Here is a 23,202-nt window from a genome sequence, read left to right on the forward strand (position 1 = left end):
AATGCAGTAAACAACTACGTGACGTGACATGTCTACGAGTAAATAGGGAAAATAGTGCCGAAAGTTTAGTTCAACATTATTTCTAAGTAAGTACTTGATTTCAAAATATGTTCAACTCACATTGACTGTTGAATTATTTTTTACTAGATTTGCTTTGACATATGTTTGCATACGTTATTACTTGTATTGACCAATGCACTTCAGTAAACATTGTATATCGATGCCATGTAGCCAACGTGTGTTTACTTTGGGCCCTGTGTGTACTTAGCCTGTTAACCTATGGCTAAAGACTTAAGACACACACGGGGATGTTACAATATATAGTGTTACAGATCATGTACCTAGCCATGATCATGCTAGATCATGTGCCTGTTTCTGTAATGAAAAGCCACATTTTAAGCTGTCGCGGGCGCGGGGCGCGGTGCGTTTTGATGTCGGTCAGCTCGAGAAGCAACTTGTTACACTTTGCATAAAAACAGGCCATGACAGTTAACAATTCCCGTTGGAAATACAGCCTCAGACTTTAATTATTGGTTCATTTAAGGTTCAAGCTAATTTGGATGGTCATTACTTGTGTTAGGAAACGTCTTTGTGGCAAAAAAAAATATATCAATACGTCTGTCCAGACGGGTTCCGGGAACTACATTTTTCTAAATTTGTCGATCTGCAACTTCTATCTTTGTCTAGATCTAGATCATAGGACTCTTGGTATGCTTTTGCTTTCAAAAGAGGTGAAAATAAACAAACTTAGAAAAATAGCATATTCACAGTTCTATTTTGATATTAGGTAGGTGAATAATCGCAGTGAATAATCTCGAGAGTCAGTACTACACACTTTTATAAGTTAAGGCGAGATGAATTGCGCATAAACGCGAGTTAATATAACATCAAGTTGAGACTTAGGGTCACTTGCATCACTCCACTAACCCGGGGTTAAGCGGTTAAACCGTTAACCCAGTATCAAATTGTACTGGTAACCATGGTAACTCAATGTTTAACCAGTTAACCCCGGGTTAGTCGAATGGTGCAAGTGGCCCTTAGGTAAAGTTCAAATTGCGGCTCCTGGGTTATAATGTTCGGATAGTGTGCAAGCCTGTAATGTTGTTTTCACCACACCAGCTCGGAAAGGCTTACTTTGCACTTCAAAAACTGAGAGCAAAGTTGCATTTTATTCACATGTGAGGCAAAGTAATCAAATGCAAATTTTGAGTTGTTTTCTTATATTTGCTGGTAGAATTGACTTTTAAATGATGATTTTGGATGATAAATATTTAAAAACATTTATTTGGATTTGATTTGGTTTGATTTTGTTTGATATTTTACATTAAATATTTGCTTCGGGTTGGTGTGGTGAAATGTTGTTTTACGTCCAGCGTCGATTTTCATTGTCCGACATTTGTCTAGACCTTTTTATTTTACCCACGTTTATGAGATAATTAAGCGCGACAGAACATTGTCATGAACATTTACAGATAATAGGAAAAACAATTACCTCGCTTTTTTCCTCATTGTGGTTGACCTAACCCTAAAACAACCTTTTTAAATTCCTCTTCACGCTTAAACCGCTAAACCGATTCAGTTGTATAGAGATAGTTTGAGTCCCGGTAAAGGGCATAGGATATTTTTTTTCATACCTCATGCTCTGAAAGTGGGTCGTTATTGTTCTAAAAGGTGCGCAGAAAGTGATACGTTTATGCTCTAGCGCAGAAAAGTGGTGTACTCCTCTGCGTCCCCGTCCCACGAACAACTGGGTGGAAACAAAATGGAAAAATAGTCTTTATTTTCTCGCTGGAACAATTGGTAATTGTTTAATTTTGCTAATCCCACGTTGATCCTGGTTTTATAAAAAAATATGTAAGTAAATTGTTAAAAACAAATTATTCTTGATTTCTTTCGTTGAATTCTATTTACTCGATTTCATAAGGCGGGAACCAAAAGGAATACACCAAAAATATTTTTTTAAACCTTACACTTGCGTAAATGAGCAAAGGCAGAATCTTATACAGCCACAGTTAAACGTTTGTACGATATTAAATTGGTTTTTAAAGTTATTTAGCACTATATTCATGAAAATAAAATAAAATACAACATAAAATGTTCTTACATTATTAATTAAATTGTTATTTAATATTTAAAATACTTTTATTATGTTATTATGTGGTGCGGCCCACCAAGGTCGCGGTGCGGTCCGGTAGTGTGTTGCGGCTTGTAGAACGAAAAAGTATAAAATTAAAAAGTAAGAGGCAATCCCGCTGATTTTCATACTATAATTAACAAATCATATTAAAATTACTGCAGTTTGTTAAAAAATGTGTGTTTTCCTAAATATTGCAAACTAAATGATTTTCGCTAGGGGTTATTAATCTTCACACATGTAAAGTCTCCGATTGCAAGTAAGTCCTAAGGAAAAAAATCATGGCCGTAGGTCTATTGGGTACTTCAATTACTGATTTTGCGAAATTGCCTTGTCTTGTTTGGTTTCCTCGCATTCGATATGAAAAGTAGAGTGTTTAACTCGGGTGAAAGGCACCATTTCCGTCTCGGACTATTGGCGCTCTCACTGCGTTCGAGCGCCAAACTACCTCGACAGAAATGGGTGCCTTTCAACCCTTGGTTAACAATCTACTAATCCCAAATATCATCCCTTAAGGGTGTGAAAACAGGGGTGGAAGTTTGGTGTTTCTCGAAGCCATAATATGGTGTATATATGCGTATGTGTTTATGCGTGCCGGTACTCACTCGATTTCTGAAAGTCTGCAGCAGCATCCGCCTCAGCAGTATACAGAACTGCTGTGTTGAGGTGCTGCCATACGTGTAGTTGTGTTCCTCGACGCCACCGGCGTTCAGCTGCTCGATGTCGTCACGGTCCGCGGCCGCGACGGCGTAGTCACGCCAGCGCTGGCTGCGCCCGTTCTCCACCGCTGCCACCATGCGGTCCACGTGCGACCCGTATTCGCCGCTTGACACTTCTATCACTAGAAACGAAGTATGAAGTAGGTATTTCTAAATTAAATCCAATAAGGTCAAGTTGTGCCTAAGGTAAACTTTCGTCAGTGAGATGGTAAATGCGCCTTTGGGTACAATTGCGTCTGTAGGGACATGGCGGTGACGCAAATTTAGGAAAAGCGATTTTATGTCAACAGAAGTAATTTCCTCGGTTGACTTTGACTTGAGTTGAGTTATATTTAACTCATGAGTCTCATAACATCCGGTAGGTACGTAAACGTAAATAGGTACGTAACTTATTTATAATGTGATACATTTGATCAATTTATATAAATTATGGTAATAACTTAATGGAAAAGCAAAAGAATGCTTTATGTAAATACATGTATTTACATGTATGTATTTATGTAGGATGCAAAACGTTATTTTTGCATCGTCACGCAAAAACTATAATTATAATCAACATTACCAAGCCATAATTGAACCCCACTTGGAGCCAATTTTTTTTTCAAGACCCTGTTGTATAAATCAGTTGAGTTGTATCTAAAAGAAGCAAGTAGACTCCGACCACGCTAACTTTGCACAGACTTAGCAGTAACAAATGCAACAATGCCATACTTGACGTAAGTAGCACTTGGCATGAGGTGGTCAGACTCTAGGGAGCTACTTCAGCGTCGTCGACGTACCAAAGTCAGCTGGGTTATAGGTCGTTGGGCATATCAGGTTGAGTTCGTTAAGGAAGGGCACGACACCAGTCGAGGTGCCCTGGTAGGCGCAGCGGCCGCCCGCCACCACGTACACGTGGTCGAACTCCGCGAACAGCCGCGCGGAGGGCGTGTGCAGTGAGCACACCACAGTGCGCCCGCCGCGCGCCACTCGCTTCAGCAGCGACACGCACGTTGAGGAAGCCACGTCATCTAGCCCACTGAAATGTGAATTTAATTTTATACGCAGCAACAGCTTTAAGGTTAACATTTGTCTAATATTGTTACCGCATGCACTGCCAGGGGGCGTGGCCTAGGAACAAACTTGCATGACGGTGGACGCACATGTGCTTTGGGGGCAGTGAACGTGTTAAGCGCTTAACCACGCAACGCACATAACAACCATAAAACTGATGGAAAACTCATTCAATTGTTTGCCATAATGTCGCGCAATGAACTCCAAATTCAAATTGATTATTCGATATCCTATTAATGGTTGTTACTGCTATTATGAAGACGTTTAACAACATGAGTTAAAAATTGCAAACGGATAGATACGTATATTTAATGACACGATACGCTATGCACCGTCGATAATAATTGGCCTACTATAATTGTACAAAAGTTCCTGGTGCTAAGTACCATCATAGGCAAGTTATCAACACAAGAAATATCTACCTATTACCTACTTATAATTTTTATTTTTGAACATGTAACATTCATGAGCCTATGCAGCTATGGTACAGTCAACTGTAAAAATATGGGTGTAGACAACTTACTAAAAAATATGTCCCATAGTTCTTAATTCACTGACATAAGAGTTATGGGACATATTTTTGAGATGATTTGTGCACTCATATTTTTACAGTTGACTGTACATAAAATAAGAAAACAATACAGTACGTGGTAGGTTCATCGAGGAACACAACAGGCGGGTTGTTGAGCAGCTCCAGCGCTATGGCGAGCCTCTTGCGCTCGCCGCCCGACAGCCGCTCGGTCACCGTGTCGCGCGCCTTACTTAGCCGTAGCAACTGCACGATTTCTTCTACCTAAACAACATAGTTGTATACAGATTATGAACGAGTACGATTAGATAGAGAACGAACGGCTGCAGTCTACATCAGGGGTCTCCAAACCCCGGCCCGCGGGCCAAATCCGGCCCGCGACGCGTTCCAATCCGGCCCGCCGAAACCCAAAGCGAGTGCCCGCGGGAGCCAGGCTCCAGGGGTTCAGCCCTAACAGCAGCAATCAGACACCCCCCGCGCCGACGGTGGCCCGCGCGTAAGTTTCTGAGGCGCAATATGGCCCTCAGGTAAAAAAGCTTGGAGACCCCTGGTCTACATGAAGTTATACTTACAATAACCCCTTTCTTTTTCCTGCTGACTTCCGACCCCAGCTTGAGATCCGCCGCGATGGCCATGGCCTCCTGCACGGTGATAAGGGGCTGCAGCAGGTCCTCTTGCATGATGTATCGAGACAGTTTGCGGAACTGACGCAAGTTTCGGGGCTCGTCGTTCGTGCATATCTGCCCGCTAGCGCCTATTACTCTGTCAAATTCATTAAGAAATACTAATTCTTATTTTCAAAAAACTAAAACAAAACTGTGTAAACATATTCCACTGTAGTGTATACGAAGTTAACCTTTTGGACGCCAATGATGTATCCGCACCGCAGGTCCAACGCCAAAGACCGATTAATCAGTCACAGACCACAGAGCAAATAGACCTACGTGCATATGCATAAAGTTCAATTTCAGTTTTGACACTTGGGTAACGTGGCGTGGCTTTTGTGTTTGACACGGCGTCGAAAAGGTTAAATTAAAGAAAATAAAGTAAGTCTCATGTTAGAACACAGATTTTCAGACGATAATTAATCATAGATGATAGATAGAAATAGGTACCTACTTACTCTTTATTACTTTTTACTTATTATAGTTACCGTTACAAAAAACACAAGTGATTAGATAGACGCAGACAACAGGCGGTCTTCGTGTATTGTCATCAGTCATGTACATGTGTTCCTATGTCTTTTTTTGCATAAGTAGGTATTATGATTTAGCGAAAACTGAGATGATGTTAGCTATTGTTTTTATATCTACAAATTAGCATAAACACAACATATTGACGCAAATAATTTCCTTGTCTCACACGTCAGGTAGAACTTCCTAGTCAAGTACAACAAGAACGTATATTTTAGAAATTTATATACGTAGACGTAGACATCGTAACATCTCGTCATTTTCTAGTTTATTATAGAGCTTAGATGCGTCAAAAAATAGTGTGTATTTTTAAGACAACCGCAAATTGAAACGAGGCGTAGGTTTCAATGCTGTGAATCAATTTTGAAAATAAATTTTAATTTAACCAACGAGTGCAATTAATAAAAAAAAATGTAGCGGGGCGTTGCGAACATCACTTGTCACAGTAGTTACGTCGCGTCAGGAAGTGCGACGTTTTGAATAAAAAAGGTTATGATACTTATGATACATTGCGTGCTGAATTCTTTTATAAGTATAAACATAAATAATAAAAGTTGTTCAGTATGATATGACCTATAAAGTGACTAGGTACGCAGAGTATGGCTGGTGGTCAAAATTTCACCCTGTCGATACCAGGTATGATTATAGATTTTTAACTTGGAATGAATGTGCTTAATGGCTATACCTGTATCCAGCTAGTATGTTGAGCAGCGTGCTCTTGCCGGCCCCCGAGGGTCCCAGGATGGCCGTCAGCTGCCCCGAGCGGAACTCGCCCGTGATCCCGCGAAGGATAAGCTTGGATTCTGCCGGCAAATAAGGTTAACATTTAAATAGCGTTTTCTTTTTATAGAATAGAATAGAATAGAAAAAGTTTATTTGGTGTCAAAATAAAACTTAACCTAAAAATACATCTTATTATTTTTCTTTTAGGGTTCTGTACCAAAAGGGTAAAAAGGAACCGGTCCGTCTGTACCTATGTCTGTCATTTACCTAATACGTACCTAATTTATCAACACGAATACGCTAAAGTCATAAAACAGCTTTAAGAATAGTTATATGTATTGGCTAGCAATTAGCATGAGTTCGCAAACGAAATTTACAATGTAAAAATATATAATTATATGTAGTTAAGTACTCTTTAAAACAATATTTTAATACCTATGTCAGTAATTATTTGAGAGTTTTGTTCACGTCATTATTTTGATCACATGGATTAATCTCCTTTAGCAATCTTAGATCTTCTTCTTCTACCTAGCGTTATCCCGGCCTTTCCTACTTGCTTTCCTCCACTTTACGCGATCCTGGGCGTTCTGGGTTAGCAATCTTAGAATTCTTAGATATTTTATAAAAATCCCAGCGGAGTCTTGCCTTTTTATTTTATTAACGTACCTAGTATATTTATTAGTACCTATTTAGTATTTTTTCTGGGTCTATAATTGATTGTCCTGATGTAATATTACGCATAAAACTCATTTCGCATAATTGTTATTGTGCTGAAACTTTTCTGAAAAATTATAAAACAAACCTAACCTAACCTAGCCTATTCTACACAACCCATGCAAAATATTTACGAAATACTATTTGTGTCAGCTGGAGAAAAAATATGCGAAAAGTATTTTATGCGTAACATTACATTAGGACAATCAATTATTATGCGACGAGATCGACACCCATTTTTTCTTTCAAGGGCGGTGGCGGGAAATGACCCGAATACAGTACGGGATAGTAACGGCAAAAGTAGCCAAATACATTGGCCTTACCTTATTTCTAAGGTAACAAAAGTGTTTCCATTCATTCATTCATTACCTATCTTACTTAGGGGACTATCTAGGCTGAATATTGGTTTAAAGTACCTAAAACTAACAACATGATTGTAATTGTATCTAACAATTAAATCACATCATCTTAGGTGGATTTCAAACCTCCACGTGAGGCCAAAACCAAGATTGTAAGATTTGCACGATATTATAAATATTAGGCATTGCAAGGTCCCGTTGCAAGCACGCGATAAAATCAGTTACCGTCAAGGGTATGTTATGATGTAATGTACCTAAATATTACATAGAAAGGCACGAGAAAAGCAGCCGCTGTTTTCTTTGTATACTTCCAGCACTTTAATAATATTTTTGAATATTATTGTAAAAATCTTGCCTTATCATAATTTTGAATAAAACCAAACAAAGGACGCCATGTCAATTATTTCGGTAGGTATTAGTCATCTAGTCATGCACTATTTTCAAAACCACTCTGAGTTCTGCAATAGGATAGGTCACGATTTTAATGTCTAATATAATTCGCAGATCTCTGTAAATTGCCCATAATTACCTCAAGAGCTCAAGTAAACCGGAGTCAAGGCTCGGCGGATACTTTTTTACCGCGAGTTCGCGACAGTCATCCTATTATCTGCATTGTACACGTACGCCTTGCTAAGGTACCATAAAAACAACAACAGTTATCGCATCGCAAGAAACCGGAATGATCATGCTGTCATCCTTGTCGACAATCAAAAAATATTTTTAAGCCCAGCGGGCGCAGCACGGTTCCATTTTTATCGACTATTACTATGCGCGTCCCTTTCGCACTTACATTCTTGTTAGAACGTGACAGGCATGGTGACAAGCGATAAAAAGGCTACCGTGCTACGCCGCCTGTATTCTTCCTTTCTTTATAATAACACCAAGTATTCAGCAAATAAATCTAAACAAATGAGTATTAGTAGTTTCTAATTTCGTTTTTTGTTAAAGTATGGGTAATTAGAATTACCTACAGTAGAACTTAAAAAGTGTTGTTGACGTTGATTACACTTTATTAAGTAGGTAAGTACAGCACTCTTATACAAATCTTGTTAAAATAGGCTAAATAACTTGGGACTATTATGTCTAGTATGTATTCATTATCTCGTATTGTTGGTCATTGTTAATCCTGAAAAAAATCCAGGCAATAGTGCCTAGAAAATACACCAGAATCAATTAATTACAGATAAGTATACATTCGTCAGCAGCAAATGTACCTAGCCTATAACCTGACCTGACCACAACTTTTCTGTTAAAAGAATAGGAGTGTGTAAATATTATTCAATCCACCCGCATATCTCCTTCTGCTGACTGTACCTACGGATATGATGGCGCTTTTATCGTCTAAATACCGTGGTATGCGTCACTCTCGCACTTACATTCTTGTAAAAAGTGGCAGGCATTGTCAAAGACTAGGCGCGAGGCGTGATCATGTTAAAGCCACAGAATTACTGGGTCATTCTCGCATTTCGTGCAAATCGGTATTATTTGCAATTTACCAAAAATGTGATGGTGTTTTCGAATATCTGTTAATGCAAGGTTGTAACATAGGACCTAAAGTATATTGGCCCGCCATGAACAATTCTAAAAAGGTGGTTATTTTCTTTATATTTACAATTAACCCCCACAATTTTCATTCCTCTCTGCATGTAACGCGTGAAGTTAAACTTTGACCTCCATTTGAACCTTAAGATACTAAAAATAGAAAACTTGTTGTTGGTTCAGTAAACAAGTAATTTAGTTATGTTTTATATCCTATAATATTATACTCTAAGAAATTAACAATAAAACTATACAGCCTTATAAGTGATGGTCCTAGCAATTTCTTCATTACCGACGCGAGAAATGGATTAGCTATATTTTGCTATATAGCAAGGGTATATAGCACTTCCCGCGGATACAACACATTGTTCGTCAGTCAGTTGGTCGCGTGCTACCACAGCGGTCGTCCGTATGTTACTTTTGACGAAAATACCTACGTTCTCTCGTGTCGGGAAGGAGTGTGGTTCAGATAAATCTTCATCGCCATCTAGTGATTTATACAGTAAGTACCAATTGTACATTATTAAAATAATACCTAATTTATGTGTTTTAGGGTTGCCTTTCGTGTGGCTTATTCTGCGAAATTAAGGTCTGATATCAACCGACCTAGGCGACGAAAACTTCCAAAACTTCATTCATATCTGTTTCATTCATTTCTTTTCCTTCCAATTTTTCCAGGGAAGGTAATGAACGAATTTAGAAGGTAATGATAATGTATTTGAGGCAGTGAATTTAATGGAAAGATGGTTAAGTTATTATAAATAGAATGTTGGTATAAGCATTTAAAACTGTATGTAATAATATATAGGGGAGCCCAACTGGTGATTTTTTGGATTTAACTAGAGCGCAGTAGATTAACATAATCTGCCGCTCTACATATAATACCAGACCGCACTCAAGGACTGTGCTGAGAAATTTGACACGTTACTAAGAGACTAAGTGAGTTGGAATCATCTGATACCTGTCGACGATAAGGTAGAGAACGGGGCAAATGTTTGGAATAAAGGGCAGAAACTACAGAAACATAAACACAGGCCGATAAGCAATAATAGTGCCTCCGCCGTCAAAAGCGACAATTCCCAATCCGTGCGTGATAAATCTCAGAAAACTGATACCAGCAGTAAAAAGCGGTGTAAAATCCCTCTCAGGGCGGTGGACCATCGCAAGTTCATCCATCTGTGGAATATAGCTTGAGGATCGGAGGACATACGGGCATATCTGCTGTTATTCATGGTGCACTGTCGATGAACTTAAGCTCAAAGCGGACTCCAAGACTTTCAAAATAGGAGTACCCTCGACAATGTATGAATCCTGTTTATTTCTAACTATGTAGCCCGATAATCGTGGTCATTTCGTAAATCCAACGTCAATGGGAGTCAGACAAAAACCAACCAGTAATACTTAGTTCGGAATCCTGATTTGAAACCTTCACTGGATCTAATTTACCAAAATGTAAGGGGTCTTAACACCAAAGTAAGTTTTTCGGGCTTCTATTCTGTTGGTCCAGACTACTTAGGTACCTGCATAAGGGGTCTTAACACCAAAGTAAGTTTTTCGGGCTTCTATGCTGTTGGTCCAGACTACTTAGGTACCTGCATATATCTTAAAGGGGTGTTTAGAGCATTTGAATGGTCCAATACACTCCATGCTTAATCTGGTACTTACTCTTCACAAGTACATATCCTCACCATTGGAAGATTTCACAGGTAGGACCGATCCCAAAGTCAAGGTATTCTTTTCTTTCAGCTTTAGCAAAGCTGTTTGAGTCCATACTCCATGGCACGTTGTCGAAACAAGTGAAACCATTATTCCTGTGCAACACTCAGCATGGTTTCAGAGCGAAACGGTCTGTGAAAACTAACCTGACCTTGGTTGACACCATCTCAGAGCATCTGGATATGGGTATCCTGATAGTGGTCCTGTATTATGATTTCCGAAAAGCCTTCAATCGTGTGGGTAACGATGTATTCCTACACAAACTAGACGCTATTGGGTTCAATCCACATTTGCTTAATATTTTTGCGAGTTATCTGCGAGATCAACCGCAGTACGCAACGACCAGCATGGCCACTTCGTACCAGATCCGTACCATACTCGTTCTGGTGACAGCCAAGATTCAATCTTGGGGCCTTTCCTATTTGGAATAATGGTCAATGACCTGCTCTCGGTTATCCATAATGCTCGTTGTCTACTCTACGCCGACGATCTTAAATTGGTATATTGAGTTGAGAAGGAGGAGGATTGTAAGTTGCTGCAGGAGGATGTTCCAATGGGGTCGGGATAACAAACTGACTTTCAATGCGGCTAAGTGTCAAGTGTGTAGTTTTAATCAAGCCCTATTTTCTACACATGCTCAATTTTTTCTTGGACCTGAGCCAATAGACTCTTAGATCAATAGACTCTTGCAATAACAAGAGTCGTCTCAGTAAAGGATCTTGCGGTCATATTCGATACGCGGCTAACATTTCACGACCATATCAAAGCACTTGGTACTGTAGCTTCAGTAGACCAGGCTTTGTCACTCGCAACGTCAGAGAATTCCATGACCCTTGCCCCATAAAAGTTTTTTACAATGTTCTGGTCAGAAGCAAGTCGGAGGCGTCAGTATTAGCCTGGATCCCTTACGAGTCAACGTTCATTCTACTATTGGAAAAGGTCCAAACGAATTTCCTTAGGATGTATTACCAAAAAATATTTATTTTAGGATAATAAATGAAGCCCAGGGTGGGCTTCATTTCTTTGGAGGTGAGGCACAACTTAAGCCTACTACTTTTAGCTTGTTGGGCTTTTCGTGGAGACTCTGGCTGGCTTGAACTAGTAGAGAGGCGTGTAAGACCTTTTGTACCGGACATTAGAAATATAATCCTTAGGCTTCTCCTGGTGCATCTCCTGTTGACTCATGAGTGCTTGAGATTTTGCGAGTTTATGGAGCTACGGTGGATGGATTGGCAGTCGAGTGTATTTGGATGTTAATTTTAAATTAAAGTATGTAGTTTCTCAGTGTGTTGGTGACAAGACTGATGTAGTGCTGTGTAATCATTAAATAAATAAACAATACGAAATACATCTTCAATCACGTAAATTGTGCTTGACAATCGCTACAAGCTAGGTGGTAAATCATAAGTCGCGATTGTCAAGCCGGAGTATTTGTTAAGTCGGCTTGATCGTCTGCACAGCGCTTAAGACACGTGATTTTAATGTTGTTCATTATATTAATGGTGTTAATTTTCGTTAACTAAAGTTTTTTTATTGCGATTTCATAAGTTTGTTTCATTACCCTCCACTGATAAAATTACCATCCATGCCCATTTCATTACCAGCGCGTAGTTCATTACCACCAGTCTTATTAAATGAAAAGGAATAAGGTTACGAAGGTGCCTTTAGCATAAAAGTGTCAATAAATAAATCCACAATGCATGAAAACCCAAAAATTTACCATATAAAAGAAAATTTACAAATCGAGAGAACATCACCGATTTGCACGAAATGAGAGAACGACCCACTACTGAAATTTTGTGTCAATAGAAATTTTGATTTTGAGGCCGCGAATTTCTAGCGTGACTAATTTTTTTTTGGATTTTAATAACAACAAAGCTTCATCAAAAATACACGTTTCTGACAACACGATGATTACCTAGTTGCAACAACTTGACTGCTCGAAACACATTCAAATCACGTTTGATAACCAAAAATAAAACTATTTTCCTATACTTACTTAGGTGGAGCACGCAGTATTATGTAAAGCCATGGTAAACAGAGGTAATAATCATGGTGTGTAAGGAGGCCAAGGACAAGAGTAGTGAACTCGCTGAGACTGATGTGTCACCGTGATAATGATAAGTAGAACGAAATATCACAGAAGCAACACCTAAAGTATGTTTGCAGATATCGAGCATAAACACAAGAGTTTCGCTGTTTTACGGCAAGTACCTAAAAGTAGAAACAAAAATAATGCATGACGTTAATAACCCCACCACGCTAAAACAACGTATTAACTAAAATAGGTACTAACGTTTGTGTTAAAAAACCGGACAAGTGCGATTCGGACTCGACCACCGAGGGTTCCGTAATTTTTTTTACAGCCTCAAGGGACTGTATGTGTATAAGTGTATATCTAAGTATACCTATGCTTTTAATTTCTACTCGATACCTCCACGGGTCTTGACAGACAGACGGACGGATTGACGGACGGTCGGAAAGACGGACGGACGGACAGACAACAAAGTGATCCTATAAGGGTTCCGTTTTTTCCTTTAGAGGTACGGAACCCTAAAAAGGGGGTGACAGCCAGGCCAAGTTTTTGAACTCATACGTCGGGTAAACAATACTTGCACTGAACAATAATAGTTAGGTATTTATAGGTACGATGTTCATAGAGTTGGGCCAAGAGTAAAGTTGTGGATATTTATTTTGACTCTTGAACTTACAGTAAATAACTGTAAGCGCCTCACCTCACCTCACCTCACCTCAGTTAATTCCTCGAAACACTTTTGTCCTGTGAAATTAGTACGCTTTAATACTTGTACTAGTGGTAAATTTATACGAGTAATTAAATACGGTCTCCTTTTAGTAGTAAGTATATGATGTTCATTATGGTGATAAACGGTTTTCACCCTTTGATGGTTACATAACAAATTATGATGGTTTCAAAGTTTTGCTAAGCATTGATTGTTATCGTGCCTGTAAACAGGGCGGTGAATATACGCGCTTTTTTTAAATAACGTGAATGGCTGTCAAGACTATGAAACTGTATTTTTTCATATAGCCGACATAAATCTATTAACATAAACACAATCGTATCAGAGGTTAACCAGATTCAAAGAACGTAAACGAGGAAACTCTAGCAAAGAGTATTTATAATTTATAAACTCATTGTAAGTATTAGAATTTACCCGTAGTTTTATGTTCATTACAATGGTGTTGTTTTCATTATGGCATTTTCCAGAATGAGGTGTAGTACCTACAGGCACAGAATAAATAATAATAGTACTAGGTACAGAAGACTCACTCTCTAACAAAACGCGTCTGTTACGATAAGCACAGATATGGCCGCTATAAATGGCGACAGCGCCACGCGCGGCTTATGGCTTTCCCCAAAATTGGGGCGGAACGGATGTACCTGTAGCAAAGCGACGAAATCGCGGAGTGAGCCACGCCTGCTACAGGTAACCTGCACTGCAAACTTCTTTTCTAGGGCAAATGACCGTGTGTGATTGCCGGTAAGGTTACCAGAGCTCGACGAGGGTGCGCGGTGCTAGGGCCGGCAACGCGCATGTAACACCTCTAGAGGTTGAAGGCGTTCATAGGCTAGGGTGACCGGTTACCATCAGGCGGGCCGTATACTTGTTTGTACTTTGTACTTTGAGAAAACAATACAATATGCTAACTTAACTCCATAATGCTCAATAAAATTATTGATTGCTAATCTTCATAAGGTTAGGCTGGTACCTACTCGTCTCACTATGGGCTGAGACGCCAAAAATAAGGTAGGTATACCTAATATTTTTCAAAATAATGCATATTTAAAGCAGAAAAAATAAAATCTGTGTTTTTTTGTATGGAACCTAAAAATAGGTTTCTTGTTTTGAGGCAACTATTAGTTGTTCCGGCTTCTAACCTTCAGGACTTTATTTTCCAACTCGTATAGAGTACAAAATGATAAGCTGCCTGCTTCAGTAGAACACAAAACTTTCTTATAATAAGTAATTCAGCCCCGCTTTCACACACTTTTTCAATTCACCATAACTTATGAAATCTTTAAAGCACGAAGTATTTATTGTGATAAGACTTTAGTATAAGATTAAAACTAATTTCTACACCCTGTCCGGGTTCATGTTCACATATCTTGTATAAGTTATAATGTTGTACCTACATGATTGCAATGATTAAAGTATTCTTATGTACTATGTATAATCAGTTATAATACCTATTTCAATTGCTTAACCACAACATAAAAATAAACAATTTGAACTTGTATATATTTAACCTTCGCATTTTCCTGATTACATAATTTACTGTAATAATTTCATCTGTTCACAACTACCGTGTTAACCAGGCAGATATGATCTGCAGTCGCATTCTGATTGTAATAACGGTTATTAATTTGATCTGGATTTGTTATGGATATGATCTGTAAGTGCCAAAAGTGCGTTTCTTGTTGAAGAAATGCTATTTATGACACTGACATGACTGACAAATCATATCCATAACAAATCCAGATAAAATTCATAGCCTGTTATTTCAATCAGAATGCGACTCCAGATCATATCTGCCTCGTGCTAAAACAGGAGGCGTATTCCTACCGCCAACATCGAACTCATCGAATTACTGTGGGACTTAGTCGATTTGTGTAAGAATGTTATAAATGTCAATCAATGGAAAAATGTCGGAATTTATTTATCTGGGTGCACGGTAGTGCCCCGCCAAGACGAGCAAAGCGAAGCGCAAGGGCACTACCTACCTTTTCTCGAAGCGCTTTGTCGTTTTTTTGAGCCCTCATAATTGATTTGTCTTATACATACTTGATAAACAATTAGTCACAATAATCAAAAATTTACAAGCGTCATTACATTTCAAAAATATTTAAACTTCATCACACAAATACGAATATATAATACAGTAAAATTATACATTTTGCGTTTGCGTCAAATCCGGTAGTTCTGATTTTTTGCAGATTTGTTTATGATGTTGGCCCAATGAATAATCCAAGTTTGTGACCTCGAACGCCGAACGCAACTTTGTCAAAAATCGAATAAACCGCAATTTTTTTTAGATTTGGGCGATTATAACCCTTGTAAGTAAGTAAGTGCAGTGAGTATACACTTTTGTCTCAGGCAATTGTTTCTAAGCTCAATCAAAGCTGATTTGGCCCGGTAGCCACAAGATCGTAAATAAAGGTAGTGGACCCCGCAGTAATTCCTCAGCCAGAAAAAACTTTACAGTATGATAAAGTATCAATAAATAAAAAGTATTGTATAAATTTCCAAAGAATAATAATAATAGAATTAATGTAAATACCTAAAGTCTTAAATCGTTAATATCTTTTTACGGAAAAATGCTCCGTTCAAACTTTCTTCACCAGACATATTCATGTAACGTATTGCAACAATATATGAAATATCAAAAAAATATCCCAGCAGAAATACCAGTATTAATAAAATAAAATTTTTTGGCGTGTCTTGGACCGGAAAATTACTCAGTCTAATTTTTTCACTGGAATGCCATTTTATTGCCGTTTTATACCTACAAAATGAAAATCTAAAAATTTCCCACTCTCAGTTTTTAATAGTTCTATAATACATACATTTCGATACGCATTCTTTTTGGATTTTTTTACCCACTGCGCCAAATTATATTCTAAGATCATATAAGAAGAAAAAAATTACAGAGCAATTTTCCGATGAAAATGAGCGTCAAAAAAAGGAAGTATCATAAAAAAATATTCTCATGTTTGACAAAACTTTTAGATTTTTTTCTAGTATCACATACTGATACAAATAACTTATTTTGTAAAATAATTTTGGACTGAGGAATTACTCGGTTCAATATATAATCAGATTTGTGTTTTTACCTAACTTAGGAGTCTTTTTTTTTTGGATATTTATGATGTTAGTCTCGGCTCATACTATACAATAACCAAGCTAAATTTCATCGACTGAGAAATTAATGCATGGGTCTCCATACAACAACTTGCTTCATTTACTACACTAAAAGTTACTGGATTAATAATATAAATACCAAAAGAAGGTATTTGTTCCAATTTTTCAATATATTTTTTTAACTTAATAAAAAAGAATATCGACAAAATTCTACAATAGAAAACCTCTCAGGCAAAAAGACCAACGGGCAACAAATTAATATTAGGGTTCTATTGTGAGATTCCTATGTAACCCTAAAAATCTGTGGCATGCTGCGATTGATTCATATAAAAGGTACGATTCGTCACATCACGTTAATATACCATAATTAACCATGTTGACATCACCTTCACTATGTGTTTTCATTGTACTTGCAAATATACTTATATTATGTTGGAGTTATCCTGGTAAAATATTGGTAAGGTTATGTTAACATATTTATATTTTTTTTATTAGATACCTATATAAAAACACATTGAAAAGGGTGCCCCTTATTACTATTATGTACACATTATACCATGCATTGAATACCGGACAATAACTCTACACGGTGGCTAAAAAAATAACTGCATTCCCGTTGACAGGGAGGTTTTGGGATTATACTGAGCAACTTTTAGTATGGGACCAACCCCGAAATTGCGAATAAAAAATTTACCCTCCCATATAAAATGGACCCGCCAAAATGTATAAAACCAGGCCTCCGTCACACGCTCAAGGCCACGCGCTATATGCCTACCGCTCGGCGTATCGTCGACGATACAACCGACAGAGGGCCGCCGAACGCCCGCCGGAACGCTCGCACCGGACGTTTCCCGCGCTTACGCTTCGAAATGCCGAAACCACGTAATTATTGTGCAGTAAATGGGTGTAAAAGGAAAAAGCCTATAATAAAGATTCATCTTTTTATGGCGAGCTGAAGGTCCCACCTGAAACGTTTAATAATTATATTGAAGGGTTAGAAAAAGTATTTTTAAATAATTTTGACGACGTAATAATTAATCGGCCTGGTAGCACCGTATTACAACTTTTAAAAACCGTTGATTTTCCGTTGCTTTGCTCCTGAGTATTTATTAAAATTATTTACGCGATTTAGGATATTTACAACTATAAAATTTAATAACAGAGAATTCCGAGAAGGGAAAAAAATATAAATCATTATATAAGACTAAAACATATTTCATTGACTAATAAAAAATATGATTGACCCGCCACATTCGTTTCATTACAATAATCATCATAGGTAGATGCCTACAACCCTAGCGCATTCTTACGATGACGCGTTAGCACGTGATTCGCACGGCGGGCAACACAGTCTCGACTCTTTGTGCGCGTACTTATGGTACATTTCTTCTTGTCCTGAGCAGCAGGTATTATTATTAAGGTTTTGTAGGCTATTATAGCGTAGGTATTTTCGCTTTTGTTTGGGAATGAAGTATCTGTTACGTAGTAACTATTTATTAATCTGTGATAAAACAGCCAAATTTTTTTTTCTCGATTTCGGGTTTGATTCCATACTAAAAGTTGCTCAACGGGAATGCAGTTAATTTTTAGCCACCCTGTATAACTACAACCTAATTCTCCGTAGGGCCCTGGGATTCCTATATTTAGAAAATTGCAGCCCTGCAATCCGCCTACATCCGATATTGATATATCAGTGACACAAAGGAAATTTAATCGATCCACTAATGTGTTTGATGTATCCATAATAACTCCGTGGCCACTGGGAGACAACATCATTGTGAGTACATTTTACTGCCTTGGACGTGGAAGCTAATATGCCTTAGGATTGGGATAATGTTAAGATCAAAAATTTATAATTATTAAATTTCAAATTTAAACCCCTTAGGCTATATGCCAAATAAATCCATTTTATGCCAAAAATGCCTTACATCATTTTGGAAAAGAGCTGCTAGTCTTCAAACTGCTGAATCGATTTCTAAGACAGACAGCAGACAAACAGACAGACAAACATTGGGGTTAAAAAAGGAATTTTATTCAATTATAACATACCTGATTGGCTAAATTAGAACCGTAAAACGGGGTGAGTAGGTTTCGCGGGGAGAAGTGGGTTATGAATGGGGAGAGAAGGTTTAAGAGGGGAGTGAGAAGGGATTTTAAGGCAACTGTACATACAACTAATGTATTCCAATTTAAAATGGAGCTATAGTAATACGCATAATAAAAAAAAAGATCCAACTATCTTCCAAAATCACCCTTGTATGAAAACCCCTCTCACCCCAAATACGAGGCACTACGGGGTGAGGTGGGTTTTCCTCTTTATCGTCAAGTTATGAAATGGAAACACCCAAAATAAAATAAAAACTAAAATACAAACGTCCGGAACACTTATTATATACACCATTCAGTTCTTATATGTAAAAATAAAATGTTATCGAGGATTGAATTTCAGTTTTGACCCTAGTCACCCCATTTTACGGAACCGATAATCGTGCAATTCTATTTTTAGTTGGAGTTGTCAGTTTCTATAAAGAAAGAAGGAGGGTACAAACCAGGATACTACTACTTAAAAGATACATTTTGTGCTATCATAAAAACTGTTTTCAACGATGTGTTCCAGACATTTTTAGAGGCCATAGAAGTCGAAGGCTGTCCTATACCAAATGTAAGTGGAGCGTGTAATGAGCAAAACTAGAGTTAGACCAAGAAAAGGCTGCAGCGAATTTGATAGCCCACGCAGTGCAAGTGTTATTTTACTAACTTCTATGAGATTATGACGTAGAAATAACACTTGCACTACTATCTAACACTACTAGCTTGGCACCCCTGTACCTACATCGAATTACTTATAAATAAGTATTTGTTTTGCAAGGGGGCAAAGTTGTTGTTTAACCCCTCGTGCTAATATTGATATTTGATATCCAAGCAAGCGAGAAAATCCAAAATTGAACCAAGAACGTAGCGAGTTGTTCGAAAAGTGGAAACTTGAGCGTTGCGAGGGTTTCAAGGCACAAGGATAAATAAATTTTGCTCCCGATTGAAACACAACATTTTTTACCACACCAACGCGAGGTAAATACACATAACATTAAACACACACAACTGTATAACATTAAAAACTAAATTCAATTGAACGTTATCAAAGATTTATCATTCAAGATCATCGCTTAAAAGTCAAATATATCAGCCAACATAAGCAAACAACTCAAAATTTGCATTAGATTACTGAGATTACTTTACCTCACATGTGGATAAAATTCAACTTTCTTATCAGTTTTTGAACAATCAAGAGAGCCTTTACCAGTTGGTGTGGTGAAAAATTGTAATTGCGAGAGTTTTTTATCTTGTTTTAGGGCACATACAAAGTAAAAGATTTTTATTTGGATAATCAAGAAATGCCCAAGGATGTCCTTTATGGGGAATATAAGACAGATGCAAAACTTTACAGGAATGAAGTGCTTGTAGGATGTAATGTTGTATACATGGATTTCGAACCCAAGGATTAATTGTAAAAGTTTCATATTCCACGTAATCTATTATATAATGTTACCGTGAAAACGCGTTTTCAACCAGGGATTTAGGAAAACTACTTTCAACTAGGTAAAACGCGTTTCCACTTAAAACGGGTTTTTACAGTAACATAAATTTGTTTCTTCGATATTTTCCGTAAGTAACTCGAGAATATTAAATAAGTATGTAAGAAGTAATAATTCATTCACTGTCGAAATAATGCAATGCAAGGAAAAATAATACTAATATGGATTGAGTTGTTGCCACGCCGAACGGACGTCCTCCTTTAATTTTTGATTTCCTTTTGTTTTAATTTTTGGGGTCTGTTTCAAACTGTCCAAGTAAAGTCCTGAATAAGCTACTTGCAGTATCTGAGGAATAAAATCATCGTTGGCGTTTTACAATCTTCAAATAAGCTTAACTGGTAGAATTACGCTTATTAGTTTTATCTTGCAGTTAATTTATTTGTTAATTAGCTATCCAATACTTTATATACTCAGGCTTTGTGAAACAGATCCTTAAGGTAATACGACATCAATTTGTTTCTTTTCATGTCATTTTAAACCAGTTTGTACGTCGAATATAGAAGCATATTTAAATTGCACATATTAGTTAACTGCACCATGTAACGGAATGTTGTCATGATTATACTCCACAATCTCGTGCTGTCAAGACGATCGGGTAGGTTGGGGAGTGAAAGAAGAGGTTGAAATTAGTACGAACATTTCTTATTACACTGACATCACCAAAAAAGGAAGCAAATTACTTCGTCGATATTAAAATATTACTGATATTTCGTTGACGAGTCAACTAACAAAGTTACGTAACATATAAAATGTTGTATTATTAAATATATTGTAGGTATGTATAATGTGTAATGTAAGTTTATATACTAACATTACATTACATTAATATTTATATACATATATTTATTTTAGCCTTCACATTCTTTCTGAATAGGTTTAACATGGAATTTTACTGACTAACATATATCATAATGTTTACGAGAGTGATAGTATCTGTAGCACAATGTGTCCAGCAGGCTTATCGACTGAAGTAAATCGGTCAAGTGCGAGTTCTTCAATGGTGTTGTTGGTCGGACGAAAACAAGTAGGCCTATACATGCATATTCATTTGGGTTTGACTCCTTGAGAAACGAAACCCTAATAATTATATAAAATGGAGGGTCTACATATATTATATTTATTATTATAATTTATAAATTATCCGCTGCATCACATTTAACGGTTAAAATGGCTTTGTTGAAATCGCCACTAAGTGTATTGATTGTACCTATACTGTCTAATATTTTTATATTATGTTAAAGGTGGTCGGGTATGTGTTACTGTTACTTATATTGGTAAGCACACATGATAGTATAATTTTTAGTTTTGAATTATTTAACACAGTTTTAGCTCGTTATATTTAAAAAATAGTGAAATTAGAACTGCCGTAAGTACATATTATCAAGCGCATAAATTAAATATTTTTCTACATTGTATTATTTTTTACTCCGTAGGGTCCTGCGGGCTCAGCACGGTTCCATTTTTATCGACTATCACTATGCGCGTCCCTTTCGCACTTACATACTTGTTAGAACGTGACAGGCATGGTGACAAGGGATAAAAACGCGACCGTGCTAAGCCGCCTGTGCGGATATGATGGTCATTCTTGTCTATGTGACAGCGAGCGTGACAAAACGGTGTCCGTCGCTTTCCATCTCCGGGTGTTAAAAAGTGACGGATGTTATATCACGTGGATAAAGCCATCCATAATACGCCTCGCCTGCTGATCATTTAAACCCTGTGCTCCTAAGTAAATTTAATAGAACCATGGTCTAATAAAACATGGTCTTCTATTCCCAGAGTGACACGGGCCTACGTCACAATAACATTGCCACTTTATTTCAACATAACATGTTACATGGGTACATTATACCTATGGTTAATAAGTTAAAATATTTCTTTATAATTTTATAATTTTCATTTATATGTATTTTATCTTAAATTTTACAATAACACGTCATTTTTAATTATTCGTTAGCAATATCTTCCGATTCACGAAAGAAATTTCAGACGTTCGGGTAATTCTGTTTACATTACTGGCAACACAGGATAGCGCTGTCACATTTGACAATTCGGATCTAGATAACTTCATGCCCTGACCGTCATCCTTGTCGAACGCGTGTTAATTGTTATTTCCTTCTCGCTCAGTGTCAGCAGTCGCAGTGTTTTCCAAACTTTTCACGTCGTAAGCTTGGTAATTAATGTGTAACTGTGAATTAGTTTTTCAAACGTTTGTCTTGTATAGATAAATAAAGTTTAATTTAATACATTACATTTGTTTTATTTTACTATGTTTCTACATGAATAACTTAAAATTAATGGCGTTAAAATAATTTTCACCGTTGGTTAAAATTCTCCCACATTTTAAAGTTTGAGAACCTGTAAACAGCATGATGACGTAGGCCCGTGTCAGTTAGGTCATACGCGAATCTCGGAATAGAGTACCAGGCGGAGTATATTATTATACCATGAATAGAACTACTGTTGTTCACGACATAACAATGTCTACACCCTAGCCACTGTATTTTGTTTTTAAATCCGTGCACGGCCCTTCCCTTACATATCTACTACTTATTACATATCCTTAGTTTTACAAATCTACAAATTGTATTTGTATTATTTTTGTATTTTAATTTTTATGTCATATCCTGATAATTTGCAGGCCTGTAGGTTTTATATTATAGATATCCTGATACTCGTATATAAAAGTAATAAGTACATTCAAGCATGAACGCTTGCGTATTTCATCCGCTTCGCATTCGGTTCAAGTCATGTTAGTTTAATTCGTCTGGTGGCCTCACTTTGCCGTATTGTGTAAATACGGTTATGCATCTATTTTATTTTTATATACTAAGGAAAATGATGATGATGACTAGTATTTAGGGAAATACGTTGAAGTATATATTAACCCCTTTTTCATGTAATTTTACGGGACTAATTTAGTTAAATTATGTTTTATTCTTACAAATACATAAGTCAAAATGACAGATAAGGACAAACGATTATTAGCTAATTGAGGTTTGTAGCGCATTTATGAATAGGGGGGTTAGGCGACATCATAAGTAGGTA

General features: G+C 37.3%; 1 protein-coding gene across 1 annotated transcript in view; it reads right to left on the bottom strand.

Moving 5' to 3' along the window:
• LOC134797200 (ATP-binding cassette sub-family G member 1-like) overlaps positions 1 to 23,202 on the bottom strand; it is a 45,192-nt gene that overhangs the window by 3,118 nt on the left and 18,872 nt on the right. The window contains exons 3-7 of the mRNA XM_063769441.1: positions 6,314 to 6,431; positions 5,008 to 5,197; positions 4,554 to 4,699; positions 3,633 to 3,871; positions 2,740 to 2,975 (exon numbers count right to left, since the gene is read on the bottom strand). Of these exons, the coding sequence (XP_063625511.1) occupies positions 2,740 to 2,975; positions 3,633 to 3,871; positions 4,554 to 4,699; positions 5,008 to 5,197; positions 6,314 to 6,431 (929 nt within the window). The remainder of the gene's footprint in view (positions 1 to 2,739; positions 2,976 to 3,632; positions 3,872 to 4,553; positions 4,700 to 5,007; positions 5,198 to 6,313; positions 6,432 to 23,202) is intronic.

This window comes from Cydia splendana, chromosome 1 (assembly GCF_910591565.1).
Source record: "Cydia splendana chromosome 1, ilCydSple1.2, whole genome shotgun sequence".
NCBI lineage: Eukaryota > Metazoa > Arthropoda > Insecta > Lepidoptera > Tortricidae > Cydia > Cydia splendana.